This window comes from Nasonia vitripennis, chromosome 2 (assembly GCF_009193385.2).
Source record: "Nasonia vitripennis strain AsymCx chromosome 2, Nvit_psr_1.1, whole genome shotgun sequence".
NCBI lineage: Eukaryota > Metazoa > Arthropoda > Insecta > Hymenoptera > Pteromalidae > Nasonia > Nasonia vitripennis.
Window position 1 is genome coordinate 9,602,331 of NC_045758.1, and position 20,739 is coordinate 9,623,069.

The window sequence follows — 20,739 nt, forward strand, 5'->3', positions numbered from 1 at the left end:
TCCTGCGTATATAGCTCACTCACGCACGGCCCTCGCATAACCCGTATAACGCACACATACGCGTATACTCTCCGATTAAACGGTGCAGCGACGTTAAATGGACTCGAAAATGATCGCCGCGAGCGCATTGCGTGTGTGCGTATACCATATGCGCGCAAGACACTACAGCGTTTATACGCTTTATCGTTTCTGGAAATGATCGATTTTCTATAGGCCTCGAATATACGCGCTCGTGTGTGCGTAGCTTTTGTTGCTCTCCTGCGCGACGCTGTGCAAATATGCATAATCGCACACAGAGCTCTCGAGTGCAGCGCTGCAAGAAGAAGGTATATGGTATGTATTTTCGAGGCTGCGATTTTTCGGACTGCGGACGGGTTTTTTGCGAAAAATCAGATACGGCCGCCGGTATATCGATAAACGGATCTGATTTATTGGACTCTCAGCTCGCTGCGATGCTGGTTTCTTGCGCGTGAGGGGAAGCAAAGTCAAGATTTTCGATTTTTGATCCAAGTAGCGTATACAAGTAAAACGAGAAGCGTGAGTATTATCGGTCTCGAGTTGACTGACTCGTCCGCTGATGCTCTTGGGCTATTTTCATAGCAGTATAGCGTGTATTCTAATGGTCGTACACACTTAATAAGCGAAATATCGTTGCGCTAATGCGATAGAGTTAAAAAGGAAATTGAATAATACACTCCGTCATCTTCCAGTCGTTCACCCCACTCTTGATATTCTTTTCACTCGGTGATGCTTCAGCTTCGCGTTTCCAAGCGATACGATATAATCTCCCTCGAAAAATCCTCACCTGTCGCAGTATCCTCTTCTACTCGAGTATATCAACGCCTGCGCAGTGAATCAGCAGCGAATCTCGCTCGATCTCAACTCGGCAGGTAATTTCGGTAATTTCCGGCTCGAACTTTTCATCCTGCACCGACAGCCTGTAATTTGCGCCCGCGACGCATTGTCGCGCGCAAGAGAGTCCAAGGACTCTTCCGTCATTCAGTTCTCTTCGTAGCGCTGCGGCTATATACATATACTTGTGCGCGTGCGTGCCCTTCGTCCGGTTTGGCGCGGAGAGCCGATAAAGAGATCGAGCAGTCCTTTCGCCTTTCCGCCGTGTGTGTATACTCTCGCGCGCGGGTGGCCTTCGCTCGGCCGATTTTTCGTTTCGGTTCGCGCGTGTGTCGGCTGCAGCTGAAATTTTCCATCGCGCGAGAGTGCTGTATACATACACGCGCAGGTGCGAGTGAAGAGCGGGTTATCGGCGTGTCTTATGTATAGCTGCTGCTTTGTGGGATCAATTTTTCGGCGATTTGTTTAATGCTTATCTTCTCGATGCTGTATACGATTTCTCTTACCGCTCGAATTAATTATCGCGTCCGAGTGTATGTTATATATATATATATTTCGAGATTTTCACGTCGAGAAATGAATTACCACATATCGATGTGCAGTATCTGCAGCAGCTGTGATTTAAGCGTCGCCGAAGCTACAAAAAATCATCTGTTCTTGCAAAGATACCGACAGAGAGCGATGGCGGTTGAAAATTTGCGAGCCACACGGAAGCAGCGCGGCGACAGCCGGCGTCGAAAACGAGGAAGAAGTAGAAGAAGAAGAAGAAGAAAAAGAAAAGACTCGTACTACTAGAAGGCGAGCTGTGGGTCAATGTCAAAGAGGGCCTATAAGCGCAGCATCTCGTCGTCGGTTTCACCGCTTCTCCGCGAGCACACACCGACGAAGAGAAGAAGCGAAATCGCGTCTTTGCTTCGCTGCTGCACGTGCCGAGCGCGTGCTTCTCCCCGTCTCTCTCTTTCTCTTGCCTGTGTGTGCCGGCGAGAGCTGATATTTCCACGTTTCGCGCGGGAAGAAGATCCCCGTCTTACTATACAAATGCTGCGCGTGTGTGTGTTATTGTATTATTACATGCCGGCATTATATCGCTATAATTAATTGGCACAAGGGGCTTCGTTTGGGAGCTTCCTCGTTGGGGACACCCGACTGCACGCGTGTTTGATTCGAACATGGCGATCTTGCGACAATCGTAAAATGCTAGCTTGCAAAAGTTTAGGAGAAAATAAAATCACGAGGAACGCGCGCAGGTACATATAGATCGAATGGACTATTGGTTGCCATTTTATCCGCCTGTTCTACACTTGACGTTCGCGAGATACACTGCATTTTTTTCAACAAATCTTTCAACAAGCGACTCGGAAATATCGCTCGGTATAACAGCGCAAAAGTCTGCTCAAAGCTTCAAGAAGACTCCGGCTCTCGCTTATTAATAGTACACAACGATAAGGCCCATCAGAGCACAAAGTACACAACGACTCTCAAAGCTCTCGATGTTTCAATTACACCACACACATTTCCGCGCAGCTCTCTTTTTTTTATCGTCTTGCGCGTACAAAATTCAAAATCACGCTGAAAACAGATAAGTGTGTACGTTAACACACTGCCGCGCGCGCGTCTCTATTTTTAGAACATCGCGCACAAGAGACTCGCGACTCTCTCGCTCGGATAGCGGTGACCATTAGAATTCACGAGTATAACCGCCGACATGTCCATAAATTTGAATTCGATTATTTTCTATGCGAGATAAGAGCGAGGACCGAAAGAGAGAAGAAGAGAAAAATACGATCCGAAATTTTAAGCAAATTCAACGGCCGCCGCCGCGGGGCTATATGTATTTATTTGTTTTTCGGCGAATATTTACACGCGTCAAACAATGTGCTGATTAGACGAATAACAGTGGAAACTTTTATCGAAACTGGCTCTCCAGCTGATGTTGATGACTATATTTTACTACATTTTGTATAGGTAGGACTCTTGTGTGCTCAGTCGTATAATATAACGAATTCGAATCTGCGCGTGTATTTGCGAAGACTGTAATAGCATAGCGATTTTTTCTTCAAATCAACCAACTCAAACCCTTATATTCGCACACCTCATACCGAAATTCGCAAACTCGCCTTATCGTTCCTATACGCAACACAGAGATCAGCCTCCGCATAGTTATTCACAGCCTTTACACGCTGCACATCGTAGGCGGAAAAGTATAGCCGCGCGCGCGAGTGAGAGATCAAGCATCGAATGAGAGAAGAAAAAAAAATGCACGAGCACATACATAGCCGCGCTGCGGCGTGGATACAAGTGCGCGCGCCGGGCTTAAAATAGATATTAATGCGAGTCAAGGTCTCTCCGCGGGCGTATTTAAAAATGCCGCGCGCTCGCACGTTATAAATGTATATATACATAAGCCAGTTATTCTATACGATATGCTGTAAAGTAAAGCTCTCGATGTTGTACCGTCTATGTAGTTTTCGGTACATCGCGTAGAGCTTCGATGAGTTACACGAGAGAGAGAGAGAGAGAGAGAGAGAGAGAGAGAGAGAGAGAGAGAGAGAGAGATCAGTACGAGGCCGTAAATCTTGTTGGCTAAATTTGTTCGTGTTATACAATGACTTCCTACACTCACGCGCGTATGCCGTTGATTAACTACGCGAATGGTCGCGGCAAATGTTTCCTGAAACCGTGTGTGATGCAGCAGCAGACGAAGTACGAACGTGATGTGGGCTGACTACTACTTTTGCCGGGAAAGCGTAGCTTCGGTTGAAAGCTTGCCAATCGTTAGTTATTGTCTCCTTGCACTATTACTGGAGTCACTGTTTTTTTTTTTGTCAAAAAAGAATTTCTTTCTCATCGCCGAGTAAAGTAAGCAACTAAAGCGACAGCTCGAAGAGCAAATAGCCGATAATCCATTATTCGCGTGCAATAGATCTCTCGACTCGCCAAGCAAAGGATATCCTTATCTCAGCGGCCGGCATATAGAAAACCCCTTTGGCCCGGAGCCACCGTCAATATACGCACATACATGTATGTATAAATACCGATTTACCGAAACGATGCGAACCCGCTGTGAAAATACGTGTGTGACCGCGGTGAGTGCAGTATTAGAGCTTTCTCATCTCTGTTATTTATAAAAGCGAACTTTTACGAGCGGCGCCTCTGGCTGTTTACTTGTTGTATTTTCGGCAATTGTTAGGACGAGCTTTACGTACATACTGCCGATAAGATGATTATTTTGCCGGGTTTAATCGATGGCGTGTCTGGTTATTGGCTTCGATAAATCAGTCTCGGCTGGAAAATTCGTGAGCGTCTGGTTACCGGGTCGTTAACTAGGCGTCGCGCTATGTGTGTTTGTTTCTCTCGAGAGTTCAGATAGCGAAGAATTTTTGCCATACGGAAATAGACTCCGATCGGTAAAAGTGCATCGGTATAATTATGATCATAAATCAGATTACAGAAGTGATCGGTGGTGAGAGAGAAAAAAATAATAGTCGTATGTAGGTTACGTTCGTTGGGATTAACGAGAGTAGCGAGTCTATTTATATGAACTGCAATTGCGCACACTATCTCTCGCGATATAGAAACTCGATAAAGCACAATGTCAAAAATGTTTGTTTGCGATTCGAGTCGTGCGTCTATCTATGTATAGCATATAACAAAAAGACAGCGACTATAAGTTGTAATGACTGGCTGTACATACCAATAGGCAGCCCACTCGAGACATACCGATAAACTCCAGTTCGCCGTCGTGTTCGAATACGCGTAAAAATGGTTTACCGCTCGAAGAGTTTGCTCCAATTGCAATCTCGATCCCAATGTCAGTAGGACTGCACGCTGTCTTTTCTTTCTCGTCCGAGTCGACGAAATCGATCGCGATTATCGAGTAAAAAGTCGATCGCCGGGGCTTTAATTTACGCGTGTTATATGCATCGCACAAAGAAAATTAATAAGCCGTATGGTAGTGTTGCACAATTTTCGGAGAATGTCGGCTGCGGAGAATCGAGAGCAGATTTTTAATTTCAAGGTGAAATCAAAGTTAATCGAATCGGCTGCGACGACTCTTGCGAGAACGAAACGAGCTTTGTGATATTTGGGGAGAGTGTTGGCGCATATAAATCACCCGCGTATAATACTAATGTGTCCGAACTTTTAATTAAAAACCCCCCCACCTGCAGTAAAGGTAAATTATTTTCCCAAAAACTCGCTAATTAGCTCAATGGAATTACACCACGCCGATTGCGAAAACATAGCTAAGTCCTAAAATAACAGGCGAATTTTCCCGTGTCCTATCAAAATATTGTTGCACAACGCGAGCGGAAAATTCGCGCGCGCCCGCGTGATTATTTAGCCGTGTACGCATACGCACACCTACGCAATCGCCGCATAGGTCTCTAACCGTAAATCACTCGAGTCGTTTGATTTCGCCCGCTTGTCTTTTCCATTTTCCTGCGCGAACTGCAACTGCGCAATCTCATACGCTGAATATACACGTATATGTGTAGGTATAGATGTGTGTGCAGTGTGTTTGCTTTTTTTTCGCGTGTGGGTATATAGCTATATTACGGAGGAGGCGTGTTTGCTTTCGATTTCTATTCTCTCTGCAGCTGCTTTTTTTGGTCGTTTTTCCTGACGGTTGTACTTAGTTTGTGTTGAAGGTTCTCTGTGTTTACTGTCTTTTAGAGTATACCTATTTCGCTGTAACTGAGAGCTTTATTGGAGATTCGGTGTGTTATTTTAGACAAACCTTAGTCTATGGAAAAGCATAAGTTTTTTGTTCACATCTATGTATTTCATGTGACGCAAGTCAGGCAATTAATAAGTCTATATGACCAAATCCACGAAAAAAATGTCGGAAATCCCAGGATCTAGAGAGAAACGTTTTTGTTCATACTTTTTGAACCTTTTCTATATATTCTATTTCTTATTTTACATATGCTAAAAAGAGGGGAAAAACGTTGATGAACGTAACACAGTTTTTTATATAAATAAAAAATCAAAAAAGTAGCTTTTTGCGCAGATCATATTTTTGTATCTAAAAGTCGAAGCATATGTTTTATAAATAAAAAAGTAACAAAACAAGATAGATCAGATCTATAGACCAAACAAAATTTTTCTACATTCTCGCGTCACTGAAAGTGCGTTGTTTTTTTCATATTTCGTCATACATCGAAGGGAAACGAAAAAAGACACAAAGAAACTAATTACGCGTAACGTGCTGGTCGTTTGCCCAGCGGCCGGTATACGCATATAGACAGCAAAGTGTAATCAGACATGTATATAGCTGGGTACATTGTCTTTAAAAAAAGACTTTAAAAATAAAGTATTCCCAAGACTGATAGGCAACTGGCATAGTCGGCAGTTCGACGCGATATTCAACGTTTGCGGTTTTGACAGACCGCCAGCTGTTTACACGAGCTCCGTTGCCGCAATAACGTCTTATTTTCGATTCGAACAAGCTTCGAAAATAATCAAGCGATCGCTTAATATAGCCCGAAATTGTCCAATCGGCAGCTGCACGCGCGCAGCCACACAGAGACTCTATATCTTCTCTCGCGATGATTAAGAAAAAAAATAGAATGTCTCGTTGCCGTGCGCGCGGCTAATTGGAAAATGCAAAAATAGCGTTTTATCATACAGCTCTCGACGAATTATGCGTGAATAATGCAAGCTCGTGAATCATGTGCAATATATCAAGCCGCGGAGAATTAATTGATATCTTCTTTATATACGCCGCGAACAAAGAGTTTTATACAGGCGACATTTGCTATTATTCTCGTGAGCTGAAGCGAAAACTCTTTAAACTACGAACTGCATAGCGAGCAGCATAGAAGGATGTATGCAACATCGAGAGAGCTGCACATCTCTCGCGAACGAGACTATCGCCATTTGTCCGGTCGCTCTATAAATAGACCCGCGGAGCGGCCCGTTGATTTATGAATAAATGAAAGCCCGCGTTTGTGTGTCTTATTATTTCTTCTTTTTTTTATTCTAACGCTCGCTTTCTCAAAGGAGTCGTGATACAGAAGAGAAGAGGACGATTTGCACATGCATGAGGTGGCATACCTCCGACGATTTGTCCTCTGTGTGTGTGCGTATGTGTACATGATGAGCGCAGTTTCCTCGACTCGCGGTTGATTGTACCCAACAATTAATCTTGCGCTATGAGTCCAGTGCGAAGCTGTTATCACGCACGTTATAATATACAGTATTTGCTGTATTTATAATGGGGTGAAATTACGGGCTGGCCTTTCGAACTTTTTTACGTAAGGTCTCTGCGTTGGCGATAAATATTTTTGTTCGATATGTGAAATAATTTTTTGTCTTCTTAACTTTGCGACTCTGTGTGACATTACGTGTACCGAATACACACTTTTAACGCGTTCGAATTGAAAATTCTCAAAGTTTTACGATAGTGGAGTGAATTATACATACATCAATTCCGTATACAGAATATACGCGTATAGAGTGGAAAAGTAAAATTGAAATGCGTATCATGCGCGGCAAGCTATTTTTAGAAGCTCCGAGTGACAAATTTCTAGACAAGATGTTATCTATTCAGATAAAAGTCCCATAAATCGCCATCAAACGTGTACGCTGTGCCCCGCGCGCGCAGAATCTCTCGTTGGGAAATCCGAGGACTTTGAATTTCAAAGGCAAGAGCTAGAGGTACGGTTTTATTAGAGAAAGCTGGAATGCAACGCGCGATTATTATCACGCTCACGCACACGGAATCATCAGCCAGCGACGATAATTTACGTTTATGGGCTACACATAACAGTTTCAAAATTAATGTAACGGCTGTAGCCGATGGGATTTTACTTTAAACGAGGAATTTCGTTGAATCGACGATTCACTGATGGGAGCATCGGTTCACACAACATATGGAATCTAACATAGTGGATCCGGAGCCTGAATTTCATCTCCCTATGACCGGCGTCTTTGCCTCCGTATATAACACAGCGAAGTAGCTTATATCTCCCAGGCTAATAGCGCTCATTAGGCAGGAACGACGTAATTAACGACCGGACCGCGCGAGAATCTTCCAGGAAGCGATCTTCGCTCGCGATTGTGACTTTTTTCCATGGCTTTTCTTCTATTCCGAGCCTCGAAGTCATTCGCCCTCGCAAAAAAAGGACTCTGGTGAAAATTGAAGCCAGTTGTATGATTTTCGTTTTTCTCGTGAAAATGCAGGTTTCGTTCCGTCAAATCGACCATCGTAATCAATCGAAAGCTTTGTCAAACGGCCAGCTATTACACGGTAGTTTCACGTAACACAAGCGTAAATTTAATACTCTTGGACATATTGAAAACAATTAATAACAAAATAATAAAATTTCGCACACACAAGTTAAATCGAACCTCCAGTCGTCGAGAGAAAAGCCTCGATCTCTGCAGCGTGCACATCTATCGCTCTCCTCTCTTTGTCTTGAGGTCTTCTTTGCTCTCGTTCCGAGCGCACAATAATGCACATATAAGTAAGCAACGTATACGCATAAGCCTGCATCGCGTCATTTTCTTTATCTCTCGCCGCATATACATTATACCACTCGATCTCGGCGAGATTTTACGCGCGTTTTCCTTGTTTCCCCGTCGGCTCTTTTGCGGCTGCGTGAAACGAGAGGATCTTCATGTACTGTACACGCGTACACCGCACAGTTGATGCTCGCGGCGGACTTTGTTATAATCTGTCTGTCGGTGAGATAAGTTAATTTTCTCGGCGCGTTTATTAGCTGTCTCTGAAAAAGCAATGAATTTTCTTGAGATGGATTTTTATTCCGATTCTTACTACGTTAACGCGCTTGTTAAAAGCGGCTTATAATTTGTTTCGTAATAGATCACACACAGCGCTCGCGTAGCTTGCAAATTATTTGACTTATTTTCGCATGTACCGTCAAAGCCTATAAGTTATTCAGGAATAAATCAAGCCGCGCGGGAGGTGTTTATTTATTGCCCGGTAGCTATTTGTCAATTTTCAAAACGGGAATAACCCTAGACACCACGGCACATAAGTATGTTTTTTTTTTCTTCGACCTCTCGCCAACTAGCGAATATTTTCCTTTCTTTTTTTTACACTCCCGGCTTTATTATTAGAGCTTTCTCGCACGCGTATCGAAGAAAAACAAACGTTCTTCGTCTGAAGAGAGAATTTCGCGCTGATGCTACCGAAAAACATATCCTGCGGTAAAATCGGCATCTCTTACACGCACACTCGCAACGATTAGATTCTGTAACGATCCCGCAGAAGCTCTCTCTCTCTCTCTCTCTCTCTCTCTCCAGCTCCTCAGAGCAAAGAAAGGAGCCTCCGCTCTGATGTATGCGCGCACACGCGTGCATAATGACATCATCCGGCTCCCTTGCGCAGCCATAAAACTGCTCGCGACAATGCAAACCCAACAGAGAGAGAGAGAGAGAGAGAGAGAGGGGAGGGGGGGAGAGGCTCGAATTTACGATCGGCAAATCGATTTTCAAGAACTTCTCCTGCAGCCGCGGTACGATAGTGTATAAGCGTATACCTGCACAATCGACGCATAAACAACGGGTCGAAGAGAGAGAGAGAGAGAGAGAGAGAGAGAGAGAGAGAGAGAGAGAGAGAGAACGCGTAGGGATAATAGTTTCAAAAATCGCCGGCTATTCGGAAAATGCCGACACTCCTTTGTTCGGTTGTCCGTTTGATCCCTTTCGAATAAATATCGCGTACTTGGCCCTTTCATGGTTAAAAAAATGGCAGTAGTTCTGTAGAGAGTAACGCTCTGCTCACTGCCGATCTCTCTCCTCATAATACACATATAACACAGGCCGTTGCGTGCGCGCTCCTATACTTACTCCTTCTCTCTTGTGGCGAACGTTATTCTCGGCAGCAGTCGGCTATATTTAGACACGAGACCACCTTGAGCGCGGCGCGAGAAGGTAGACTCGCTCGATCGGACAGACCGAAGGGCTGCCGCGCTATATAGGCAGAAAGAAAGGAGAGGGGGAAAGAAGGCCCAGGAGGGGTTGTGCAACACAACGGCGTGCATTGTCCGGCAAAAAACGAGAATCTTACTCTCTTTCTCTCTGCCTCTTCTTCTTATTCTTCGACGTCGTCTCCGTCGTCTTTTTGCCGCGCCGCCGCTTCTTCCCCGGGCCATTGTTCGACCGGTTCCTATGTACCTCTCCCTCGCTCTCGATTCCGTCTCTTCCTCTTCGTGCGATCCTCTTCCTTTTTTATTTCGCTGCTGTTTTCGCCCTCTTTTCTCTCTCTAGTCTCGCGGCTGTATGTGTGTGTGAATGTTTTTTTGAGGTAGTTCGAATAGTTGTCGAGAGCCGTTCAAAGATACATCTATCCGGACAATTGCTATCAACTGCCGCTTAATTAACTCATTAATATCTATTTCTGAGCTTGCGCGATATAGCTCGAAGCCGCCGCGTCTTGCTGCACAAAGTATAATTGGCGCAATTACGTCAACAGAAAATAATTGGCCATTAATTTGCGCGCGAAACTTGCGTTCAATTATACTTCTCGAATTAAAATAGATCGCCTTCTTAACTCTCATTAAATTAATGACAAAACTTTTGCGAACGTCGAGCAATTGAACCGAAAGTTCTATAGTCGGTACTAGGACGACTCCGCAGTGGAAAAACTCGCTCTTAAAATCCGAGCCAAAAAACACGTGACTCGATTCTCTCGTCTTCCGGCTACGGCAACAGGTGTCAAATCCCTTGCCGCTCGTCGCGCCTCGAGCTCGTTCTCTATATATAACCAACAGACTGCAGCGAAACTTCTTTTCGCCTGCGATCGATATCTCTTCCGCGACAAAAAGCTCTCGAGCTTTCAATCAAACTTAAAAATTAAACGGCTACCGCAAATTAATAGCCGCGTCAGTTGGGCTAATATAGGAATTACAATAATTATCCGCGGATGCTTTCGAGAAACAATCAGGGAGGAACGAAAGATCGTTTAACAATTAACGAGGCCGCCGCTTCCAACGACGCGTAATTGCCTGGAACACGTGATAAACCTCAGGATTTTCACAAAGCTGTCCAGCCGGCCGGCTTCCAGTCAAAGAAGCTGTGCGGAACCGCTCGAGCAAAAAAGGGGGGGGGCAGGGCAATTAAGGTGACTTCTATACTGTGTACAGTCGGAAATTTGCGGATTTAGGCTATAAACACACGCAGAACCAGTTTGCTTCTGCTGTCGTGTGCTCAGCATTCGATCAGTTCCAACGGATTACGGAACCATCCATTATTTCCGCGATTAAAAATTCGGCGCCAGTATAGTGTAGTCGTTTGGCTAAATAAAATAACCATATATCCTACCAGTGCTAGTCGGGAGAAAATTTCCTATTCCGCAAGCATAACACACGCGAGTATATGTATGTATACATATATAATTCTTGTAATAAACGCTTCGCTAATGGAAGAGGTCCGCTTGGGAATGTTTCTTAAATGAAAATATCGGCCGTGATGTGTCTCGAGCTTAGCATAAAACGAGCACGCGTTTAACACACACACACGCGCGCACAGAAATAACTTCTTTAATCACCAAAACAAACACTTATATCTCGCTCGCTAGATTTATAAACCCGAAAGTTATAAGTGAGAGAAAGATAGAGAGGAACCGTTAGTATATATGCGAGGCGCCGTCGCTGTTTCTCGAGACAAAAATTTCAAGCAATTTGACTTACATCCCGTCGTTCTATTTTCTCAACTATACGAGTATGATTTAGAAAATTAAGGAACATTTGGTCTAAAAAATCAGCCCAATATAATATCTCTCTCCATAAAAGAGACAATCAGCATATCACGAGCCTCAGCCTTCGGCGCGAGATTAAAAAGCCGGCGAGGAACCAACGCCGGCTCGAGAAAGAAAGGCGAAATGGGCCGAAAAAAAGAAGACGTTGAATATTGAATGGAGTGTATATATGTATAAAATGAGAGCAAGAATAAAAGAAAGAAGCTCTCTCTCTCTTTCGCGCGCGCGCGCAGGACCACAAAAGCATCAACGGCGCCCCGCACGCCTGCATCGCAATTCTTTATCTGTCTCTCTTTCTCTCTCTCTCTCTCTCTCTCTCTCTCTCTCTCTCTCCCGAGCGCTATATATAGCCGCGCGCGCTATGTGTTCTCGCAACGATTACCGCATCGTGTGCGCAAATATAAAAGCGCCGAGTTGGAGTACGTGTTTTTTTTTCCTCACTTTTTTGCGAAAAAAGTGTAGGTACACGATCAGCATCGATTATTTTATAAACGAATGTGGCTATACTCGGTGATATGAATAATAGAGTCGCTTCCCGTCGCGCGCCTAATTCATACACGCTGACGAGCGTTTGTCGCTGATGAGCGAATCGCCGTATTTCACTCATTAATTGGATCAACAAACTGTTAAGCGTTGATTTATAAACAGTTATACCTATACACACAACTCGTTACTCGACGTTCGATCAGATGGTGAACGAACAATTTCAAACTTCGTAATCGTAATAGAAAGATCTCTAAAAATAAAACAATCCGTGTGATACGCGCAGTTATAATAAATCTAAATTTAAATGCAGCACAAACACGAGCATCTAGAAATAGTCCGCAATCAGGTCTGATCTCGGGCCCAGAGCGCAGCACATCGAGATTGAATCACCTTTCGGAGAATCCGCCCGCATGCAACGATCCCCGCCGTCTAAAAATAGAATCAAATCATCCTCTTCCCTCGCGGCGCGCAATAAAAAACCCTAAGGCCCAACGGCCGTCAAAGAGGAAGAAAAATCAAAGAAAAAAGAACCCGTACACTCTGGGCCCGAACCCTTTCTCCGGCTCCTCCTCCTCTTCTCCTTTCTCAAAGCCGCAAGCTCGGCTATATTTAACAGCGCCGCACGAGCGTTCGCGATCTCGCGAGACGCGGTGTTGGAATTGAAAATTTCATGTGTTTATGGTGTATGATAAATTTTTCGTAAAATCGAGATATCGTTCACATTTCTTCGTACAACAAAAAAACTCGATGATCGAACGCGAGACTAACGATAAATTCTTACTTATAGAAATGCTCGGACTACAAGGCGTCGAACGTCAACACATTCGCCCGCACGGAGCCGCCGGACACCCAGGTGACCAAGTCGGTGATCGCTCTGCTGCTGCACTACAACTGGAACAAGTTCAGCATCATAGCCGAGAAGCCCTGGTCGACCGTCGCGAAATCCCTGCAGAACCAGGCCGCCTACAACAACCTGACCATCAACCACTTCCTCAGCGTCGAGGACAGGCACGTCTGCTGCGAGGACAGACTGCCTTGTTGTCAGGGCGGCGGCTGGTTCCCCATCATCCAGGACACCAAGAACATGACGCGTAGTGAGTGAACGTTGCGTAATTTTTTTCGCAAAATCCTATAAACAAATCTTGCGGCTATACTATCTGCTAATTGTATTTACAATGCTAATTGCAGTTCCTCGTGTCTGGCATCGCTAATTTTTACATCGAGTCGACTTCTTATCTGCTAGTTCGCTGTATATAATGCCGACGATAAATCTTGATTCGAACTGTTGTTGCGCGCGTCTTTCGATAAGCATCGCGTAGATCTCGTCCGAGTCAATTAAATTCAAGTCGCGCGCGTCGGGTATAGTGTATGTGAGGTTGGATTTTTATTTTTTTCTTTCTATAGTTTAAAGATGTGTGATCTCGTGTTGCAGTTTACATATTCCTCGGGACGCCGATATCGTTGATCGAGTTCATGAACGCCATGCAGAATCAAAGGCTACTCGACAACGGCCAGTACATGGTGATCTACGTGGACATGATGACCTACACGCCGAAGGAAGCAATGAAGTACTTATGGAGTTAGTATACCATATCCATCCTCTATTGCTTAGTTAAAAAGATAACTTATGCTACTTTTAATAAAAAAAAAATGCACCCATCTAACAACGGATACGTCGACGAACGCGTGTTATATGTCGCCTCTCTTCCAGAACCCGAGCACTACGACAACCTGCGAGATTGTCAAGACCCAAAGGACAAGGACTTTCTCAAGCGAGCGCGATCCCTCATGGTCGTGGCGTCGACTCCACCGACGCAGAACTACGAGGAGTTCACGCAGAAGGTGCGAGACTACAGCAGCAAGGAGCCCTTCAACTTTCCCGTCCCCGAGAGATTCCTCCTCGACAAATTCGAAAAGGTGAGCGATAGTCTCTACGCTATACAGTGAAGCCGATGATACTGAGTTATTTTTTTATATAACGATTCGATGCTTCTTGCAGTACGTTTCGATTTACGCGGCCTACCTGTACGATTCGGTGAAGCTGTACGCCAGGGCTCTGGACCAGCTCCTGCGCGACTATCCGGATCAACCGCTGGAGGAGATCGCGAGCAACGGCACGCTGATCATCGAAACGATCATCAAAAATCACACGTATCAGAGTGAGCATCCGTTTCGTACTTCGGATCGTCGCGTGGACCTAGCGTGAAATGCTAAAAAAAAATAACGATGTTCTCGACAGGTATCAGCGGAGCGACGATCAAGCTCGACAGCCACGGAGACTCGGAGGGTAACTTCTCGGTGCTGGCTCTGCAGAAGGAGCCGCTGCACATCCAAAATTTCTCCTGCGACTTCCAGATGAAGCCGGTCGGCCAGTTCCAGCAGGGCGACAATCTGGTCGGTAAAAGCAACACGAATATCATACGATCAAAAAATTTTTAAAGAAAATGTACAGTCGTCGCTAACGCGGGGGGTTGATTACACGCAGGCTTACCGGCCGTCGGAGGCGGTGGACTGGCCCGGCAAGAACAAGCCCGAGGCCGAGCCCGGCTGCGGTTTCCTGAACGAGCACTGTCCCAAGGACGACACTCACATGCGCAGCATCGTAGCCGCCGGCGTCCTTGCGGTGCTTCTCTTCTGCGCGGCTGTCATCACCATGAGCATCTACCGGAGGTGGAAGATCGAGCAGGAAATCGAGGGACTGCTCTGGAAGATCGACCCCAGCGAGATACACGGCTATCCGCATCTCGACAACATGATGTCCTCTCCTAGTAAGGTTGGTATACCCATCGAAAGTTGTTTTTTTCGAAAATTCATATGGCTATATGCGATATGCCCGTGGGCAAGGCCGTGCGATAAAATAAGTTCTCTCTGGGTTAGCCGCAGAGCAGGCGGTTACCCTTTGCGGTCGCGAAGTTAAACGCGAGGGCTTTGACGTCGACTCTTTCGATTCTTGTATGAATGCGTATATTGTGTGTTTTGATCTGCGGCTTTGGATCGTCTCTTTGTTTTTAGTAATAATTTGGAAAAAATTTTTATGTTCACAGTTAAGTTTAGTTAGCGCAATGTCGTACGAGTCGAGATGCGGAGGCCAGGTGTTCGCTCAAACCGGGCATTACCACGGGGTCGTGGTGCGTATTAAGGAGCTCAAGTTCTCCAAGAAGAAGGACATATCGAGGGACGTCATGAAGGAAATGCGAATACTTCGCGAAATCAGACACGGTAATCTCAACTCATTCATCGGTGCCTGCGTCGAGCCAATGAGGATACTACTAATTACCGATTATTGTGCCAAAGGAAGTCTTTACGTGAGTCAATTCTGCAAAGTGTATATTCTTTCGAATCCTGTATGCCGTATACTGGCACTGAACTAATGGCGAATGTTTTTTTCTGCAGGACATCATTGAAAACGAAGATATAAAGTTAGATGATATGTTCATTGCGTCTTTAATTCATGATCTCATTAAGGTAAGCACCGGTCGTTCAGCGAAACCGATGCGCACTGGATTCGGTATTTTTTTTTCTATTGACGACTGTTGATTTGCTACAGGGGATGTTGTATATTCACGAGTCATCCGTACTAGTCTGTCATGGTAATCTCAAGTCTTCGAATTGCGTGGTGACCTCCCGCTGGGTACTTCAAGTTTCTGATTTTGGCCTTCATGATATGCGCCACTGTGCTGAATCCGATAGCATTGGTGAACATCAGTATTATCGAAGTACGTTTTCGCCCTAATTTATTATTTTCTTCAATCGAAACATAATAAGGTTCGCGTTCTAAGATCTCTTTCTGCTTTCGTTCAGATTTGTTTTGGAAAGCACCAGAGTTATTGAGAAATCTTCATGCTCCGATAAGAGGAACGCAGGAGGGAGACATATATTCTTTTGCGATAATCTTATTTGAAATAATCGGAAGAAAGGGGCCTTATGGAGGTGTTAATTTAGAACCCAAAGGTTAGTAGTAGTCTTAACTCGAGTTTCACTTTCATTTTTTGTTGTTCGACAAGCATAAGCTAATGGTCGATTCGGTTTCGCAGAAATCATAGACCGAGTGAAGAGGTATCCGGAGGACGGGGAGCCACCGTTCAGGCCGAACGTGGACATACTTTCGGAATCCGAGGCGGACTGTGCCGATTATATCGTGAATACGATAACCGACTGTTGGGCAGAGAGTCCGGAGCTGAGGCCCGACTTCAAGACAATCAGAACGAGATTGAAGAAAATGAAGGCGGGCAAGCACCGTAACATAATGGACCAAATGATGGACATGATGGAAAAGTACGCTAACAACCTCGAAGATCTAGTCAGCGAGCGAACGCGCCTTCTCTTCGAGGAAAAGCAAAAGACAGAGGACCTACTTCATAGAATGTTACCTGAGTGAGTAAAAAATTTCGTTTCTGACTCGTAAACAAACGTTTCAAAATATTGGTTTTAAACTTTTAATTGAAAAAGCCATTTGTGAGCTTGCGAAATGCCTGCATCGTTATGCCGTTAAACTTAGAACTTATCTGATAACGACATCAGAGTGAAATGCAGAAATTTAATTATAACTGGCGAATTGAATAATATTTTATTGCCTTGCTAAGTGCTCATACCGGTTATAATAAGACGTTATTTTCTCATCCTAGACCCGTTGCCAATTGCCTAACAAACGGCATTGGCGTGGAGCCCGAAGCCTTCGACCTGGTCACTATTTACTTCAGCGATATTGTTGGTTTTACAGCAATGTCAGCCGAGAGTACACCGTTTCAGGTAATTTTAGAAGCTTGACCCAAAATTATCTTCGATTCGAGGAAAATTTAACGATATGCGGATTTTTGTTTTCCAGGTCGTCAATTTCCTCAATGACCTGTATACTCTGTTCGATCGTATCATAAAAGGATACGACGTGTATAAAGTAGAAACGATAGGAGATGCTTACATGGTGGTGAGTTTTTCTCTATCAACCTTTGTAATGATTTATGGATTGATTGGTTGCTCGGTCGCACTGCATAATCGAATAAATCTGCTACAGGTTTCTGGGCTACCGATCAAAAACGGCAACAGGCATGCCGGAGAAATCGCGTCTATGTCTCTGGAACTGCTGAACGCCGTGAAACATCACACGATAGCTCATCGTCCATCTGAAACGCTTAAACTTAGGATTGGAATTCACACTGGTAAATACACTCTTAATTTTCTCAACATAATCATCCACTCGATACACAGATTCTAATCAACGCATTACCCTTTTCGTAGGCCCGGTCGTAGCGGGAGTAGTAGGTTTAACCATGCCGAGGTACTGTTTATTCGGCGACACGGTCAATACGGCATCGCGAATGGAGTCGAATGGGGAACCATTGAGGATACACATAAGTGCGCAATGCAAAGATGCGCTGGATAAAATTGGTGGTTACGTAATCGAAGAGCGAGGATTAGTACAAATGAAAGGAAAAGGCGAAGTCAAGACTTACTGGTTGACTGGAGCAACCGAGAAAGCTATACAAAAGAGAGAGGTGCGATACTATTGAACAAAACTTTTAAAAACCGAGTGAAAAGAAAAACGTTGAATACATACATCTGTTTGCTTTGCAGGTCGACGTGAATGACCTACCACCGCTGTTCTGTCGTCCGCGGCGCAGTCCTAAGTTGAACCCGGATTCACGCCAAGCCTCACTGTTGGGCGGCCTGGGTGCAGGTAGTCGTCGACAGTCCAGTGTACCTAGACCCACACCTTCGGATAACGCGGATTCGGCCTCGCAGTGCGGTAACTCCAGTCCTCTGCAAGCCAGACCAGCCTTAACTGCACGAAAACTCGAACGCTCGCCGCTTTACCTCACAGAGAGCTCCTCTAAGATGACGCTCGATAACATGGCCATGGTGCGCGAGGAAGCCGAGACTCGTGCGGCTAACATCAAGCTCGTCCTCGACGATCTCTTTCCTAATAATTCGGACAGGTATACTATGATTTTTTATGCAACTTTGTTGCCATTACTATTACCTCATTAATGTGTTCTATGATATTGCAGACATCCAGTACTAGCTGGAAATGGATTACCATCTTTGCAACCAAGCGGTGCCAAATTCCGGAAAAACGCGCGAGTGCTGTCGACAATAGCGGCCTCCTCGACCTCCACGAGTGACCATCCAGGTCAACCAGCTGCGCAGTGTAAAGCTCTAGCTTTGCGAGAATCCAGATCGTTGGATCCATTCCCGGTTGATATGTTGAACTTAAACTCGCGTAAACTGGAGCCCACTCAGCTTCTGACCTGGAAGCTACAGCCAAGAAAGTCGAGTTTTCGCTCGCTGGAGAACTGCGACAAGTGTCCGACATCGCGTCAGGGTTCCAAGACCAGCCTCGCGAACGAGAAGCTGCTTAATAATAACTACCCCAACGGCAACGTCATTATTGTGCCCGCACAGAGCAACGGGGACGATCAACGAGCCAACTCCAATATCACGAGTCATCAGCAGTCGCATCAACAGCAGTTGGTGCCATTCCAGCATAACGATCAAGACGCTGCGGAAACGCCACTTCTGCTAGGCGAGAACTGCCTACTGTCGTCCGGCGAGCTATCGATGCCCGTCAAACGATGGCGTTCCCTCGATCAGGTCGCCGCACCGGACAACGGCAGCAGCGGAGGCGGTTGCGTAGCGGTCGGTGGCGGCCTGGCCGACAAGAAGAGTTCCGCCAGGAACTCGATACGAAGCTGGCTAGCAAATCTCTTTAACGGCAACGGACTGCGAAGTAGTGACGCATCCCTCAGGCGTGGCGTCATCCCCGGTTACGACATGCAGTCCGAGAGGGAGAGCATCGTCTGAGACTCTGGCAGTTAACATACATTTTTTTTACTCGAGCATGGCTTCGGCGTTGTTTTGTTATTGTTCATATTGGATGGTATAGCTCTTACTGTGATAAGAGTCACGAGCGATATTGTTTATTGTTTTTTTTTTTTCGTTAAAGGATTTACTCTGGATATTTTTCTTTTTGTAAATTTTGTAGGCGATTTTGAAGGGACGGATATTGCAATCATGAAGATGTAATATAGAATTATTGGTGACGAAACGCATTTTTAAACTTTACGAAATCGTCTAGCTCCATACAGAATCGTTGGGGATAATTATTTGATCGAAAAATAAAAGGTTGTTTTTATATGTTTATATGTTTTTTTGTATGAATTCAGCGAGAAATACATTTTTTGATTAAATGATTTCCGACGTTTCTCCGAAAGAGTAGACGATTTTACGCTTGGTAGAATTTGTACAAATGAATAAAACATAAGTGAAAGCTTATCGTTGTTAGGTAGGACTGCGTGGAAAGTCAGATTATTGCAATACCCCTGACAATCAATCAAGCAACAAATAAGATAACATATTTTTCGTTTCGTTTTTGCTGAAGGTTTATTACTCAAATAAAATTTCGAAAATGTGCACAGATTGACTTAGCCACACTCTAACTGATTTCATTTTAATCATTGAGAATTGAGTATGATCGTCATCAAAAATTGAATCGAGAACTCTGTTAAAGTTTTTATTGTAAATGACTTTATTTTGTAACCAGGGTAGATCCATCCCATACTTACTAGGAAAATATATTTTTCAAAAATAACTCCGTTTATAAAGAAATTCATAGTAAGCTATAGTATATAATATCAACAGCAACGAAATCAAATTTTAAGATAGTTTCTAATAAAAACATAGGAATGTCTGTCTAGTTTAGAAGAAGATTCTTGGTTTGACAGTCGATCTGAAAAAAGAGGTCTTTTTCTGTTTTTCGAGTCAATGAGAGCATGATTTAACGTTGCCATTTTTCTTCCCGTTTTTTAGCGTATATGTGCAATCTCCTTCCCTATTTCTATTTATCCCTTCCCTTTGCTACTTTTTTTGTATATGATAGTTACCGACAGTGTATATTTTTAATACCTATTTGTTGTATAATATAAAACTACATTGAGAGTATGCATAGAAATACTGACAATGCAAACGAGAGTAATTATGAGTACGACTTGCGATAAGATTGAGTGTGCTGTCGCGCTTAAACGATATACTATGTACATTATATATATATATATATATATATATATATATATATATATATATAATTTTTATTTCGAGAATATTGCGAGTAGCAGAGAAAATAGCGAGCGAATTTCTTTACAAAAAAAGACGATTATTCTAACCAAAGTATATATAAATGTAAAATAGAATGGATGGGAAATTTTTTTTTGTTATTGTTGTTGCGTTAGCATGAACAAATTAAAAAGTAATAGAGATAATAGAAACTACGATGTCTTTTTTTGGCAAGACGCTTCTGTATACATGTGTCTGTACATAAACGAAAGAAAAAAAGGAAAATACATATGAAGGAACATATTCACTGACATGTGATATGGATATATAGGCGCATGCACACTCTGCGTGTGTGTACGTATATCTATATGTATTTATATTTGTTCACTGAAGGAAAGCAAATTATCCACATGGCTGTGAAAAGTGAACTAGATTGTACCTAAGGTGCTTAGTAATATATCATGTTGTCAAATGTATATAACTGAATAATAATATATCAATGTAAAAATAATATGTAAATTAAAAGCAAGTTATTGCCTTACATGTAACAGTCAATTAAACTTGTACCTTTTGAAATGTGTTATATTTTACATTTTTCCTAATCCATCCTTCAGTAGCGAACACCTTTT

At 44.0% G+C, this 20,739-nt stretch overlaps 1 protein-coding gene across 1 annotated transcript in view; it reads left to right on the forward strand.

The window, feature by feature from the left end:
• LOC100116030 (receptor-type guanylate cyclase Gyc76C) overlaps positions 1 to 20,621 on the forward strand; it is a 64,328-nt gene extending 43,707 nt beyond the window's left edge. The window contains exons 5-21 of the mRNA XM_003426763.5: positions 12,852 to 13,158; positions 13,497 to 13,643; positions 13,776 to 13,981; positions 14,064 to 14,223; positions 14,304 to 14,458; positions 14,550 to 14,837; positions 15,109 to 15,369; positions 15,458 to 15,529; positions 15,612 to 15,780; positions 15,866 to 16,015; positions 16,099 to 16,438; positions 16,690 to 16,813; positions 16,890 to 16,988; positions 17,076 to 17,220; positions 17,300 to 17,556; positions 17,636 to 17,997; positions 18,070 to 20,621. Coding sequence (XP_003426811.1) covers positions 12,852 to 13,158; positions 13,497 to 13,643; positions 13,776 to 13,981; positions 14,064 to 14,223; positions 14,304 to 14,458; positions 14,550 to 14,837; positions 15,109 to 15,369; positions 15,458 to 15,529; positions 15,612 to 15,780; positions 15,866 to 16,015; positions 16,099 to 16,438; positions 16,690 to 16,813; positions 16,890 to 16,988; positions 17,076 to 17,220; positions 17,300 to 17,556; positions 17,636 to 17,997; positions 18,070 to 18,862 — 4,035 coding nt within the window. The 3' untranslated portion in view covers positions 18,863 to 20,621. The remainder of the gene's footprint in view (positions 1 to 12,851; positions 13,159 to 13,496; positions 13,644 to 13,775; positions 13,982 to 14,063; positions 14,224 to 14,303; positions 14,459 to 14,549; positions 14,838 to 15,108; positions 15,370 to 15,457; positions 15,530 to 15,611; positions 15,781 to 15,865; positions 16,016 to 16,098; positions 16,439 to 16,689; positions 16,814 to 16,889; positions 16,989 to 17,075; positions 17,221 to 17,299; positions 17,557 to 17,635; positions 17,998 to 18,069) is intronic.
• Positions 20,622 to 20,739: the final 118 nt, after the last annotated feature.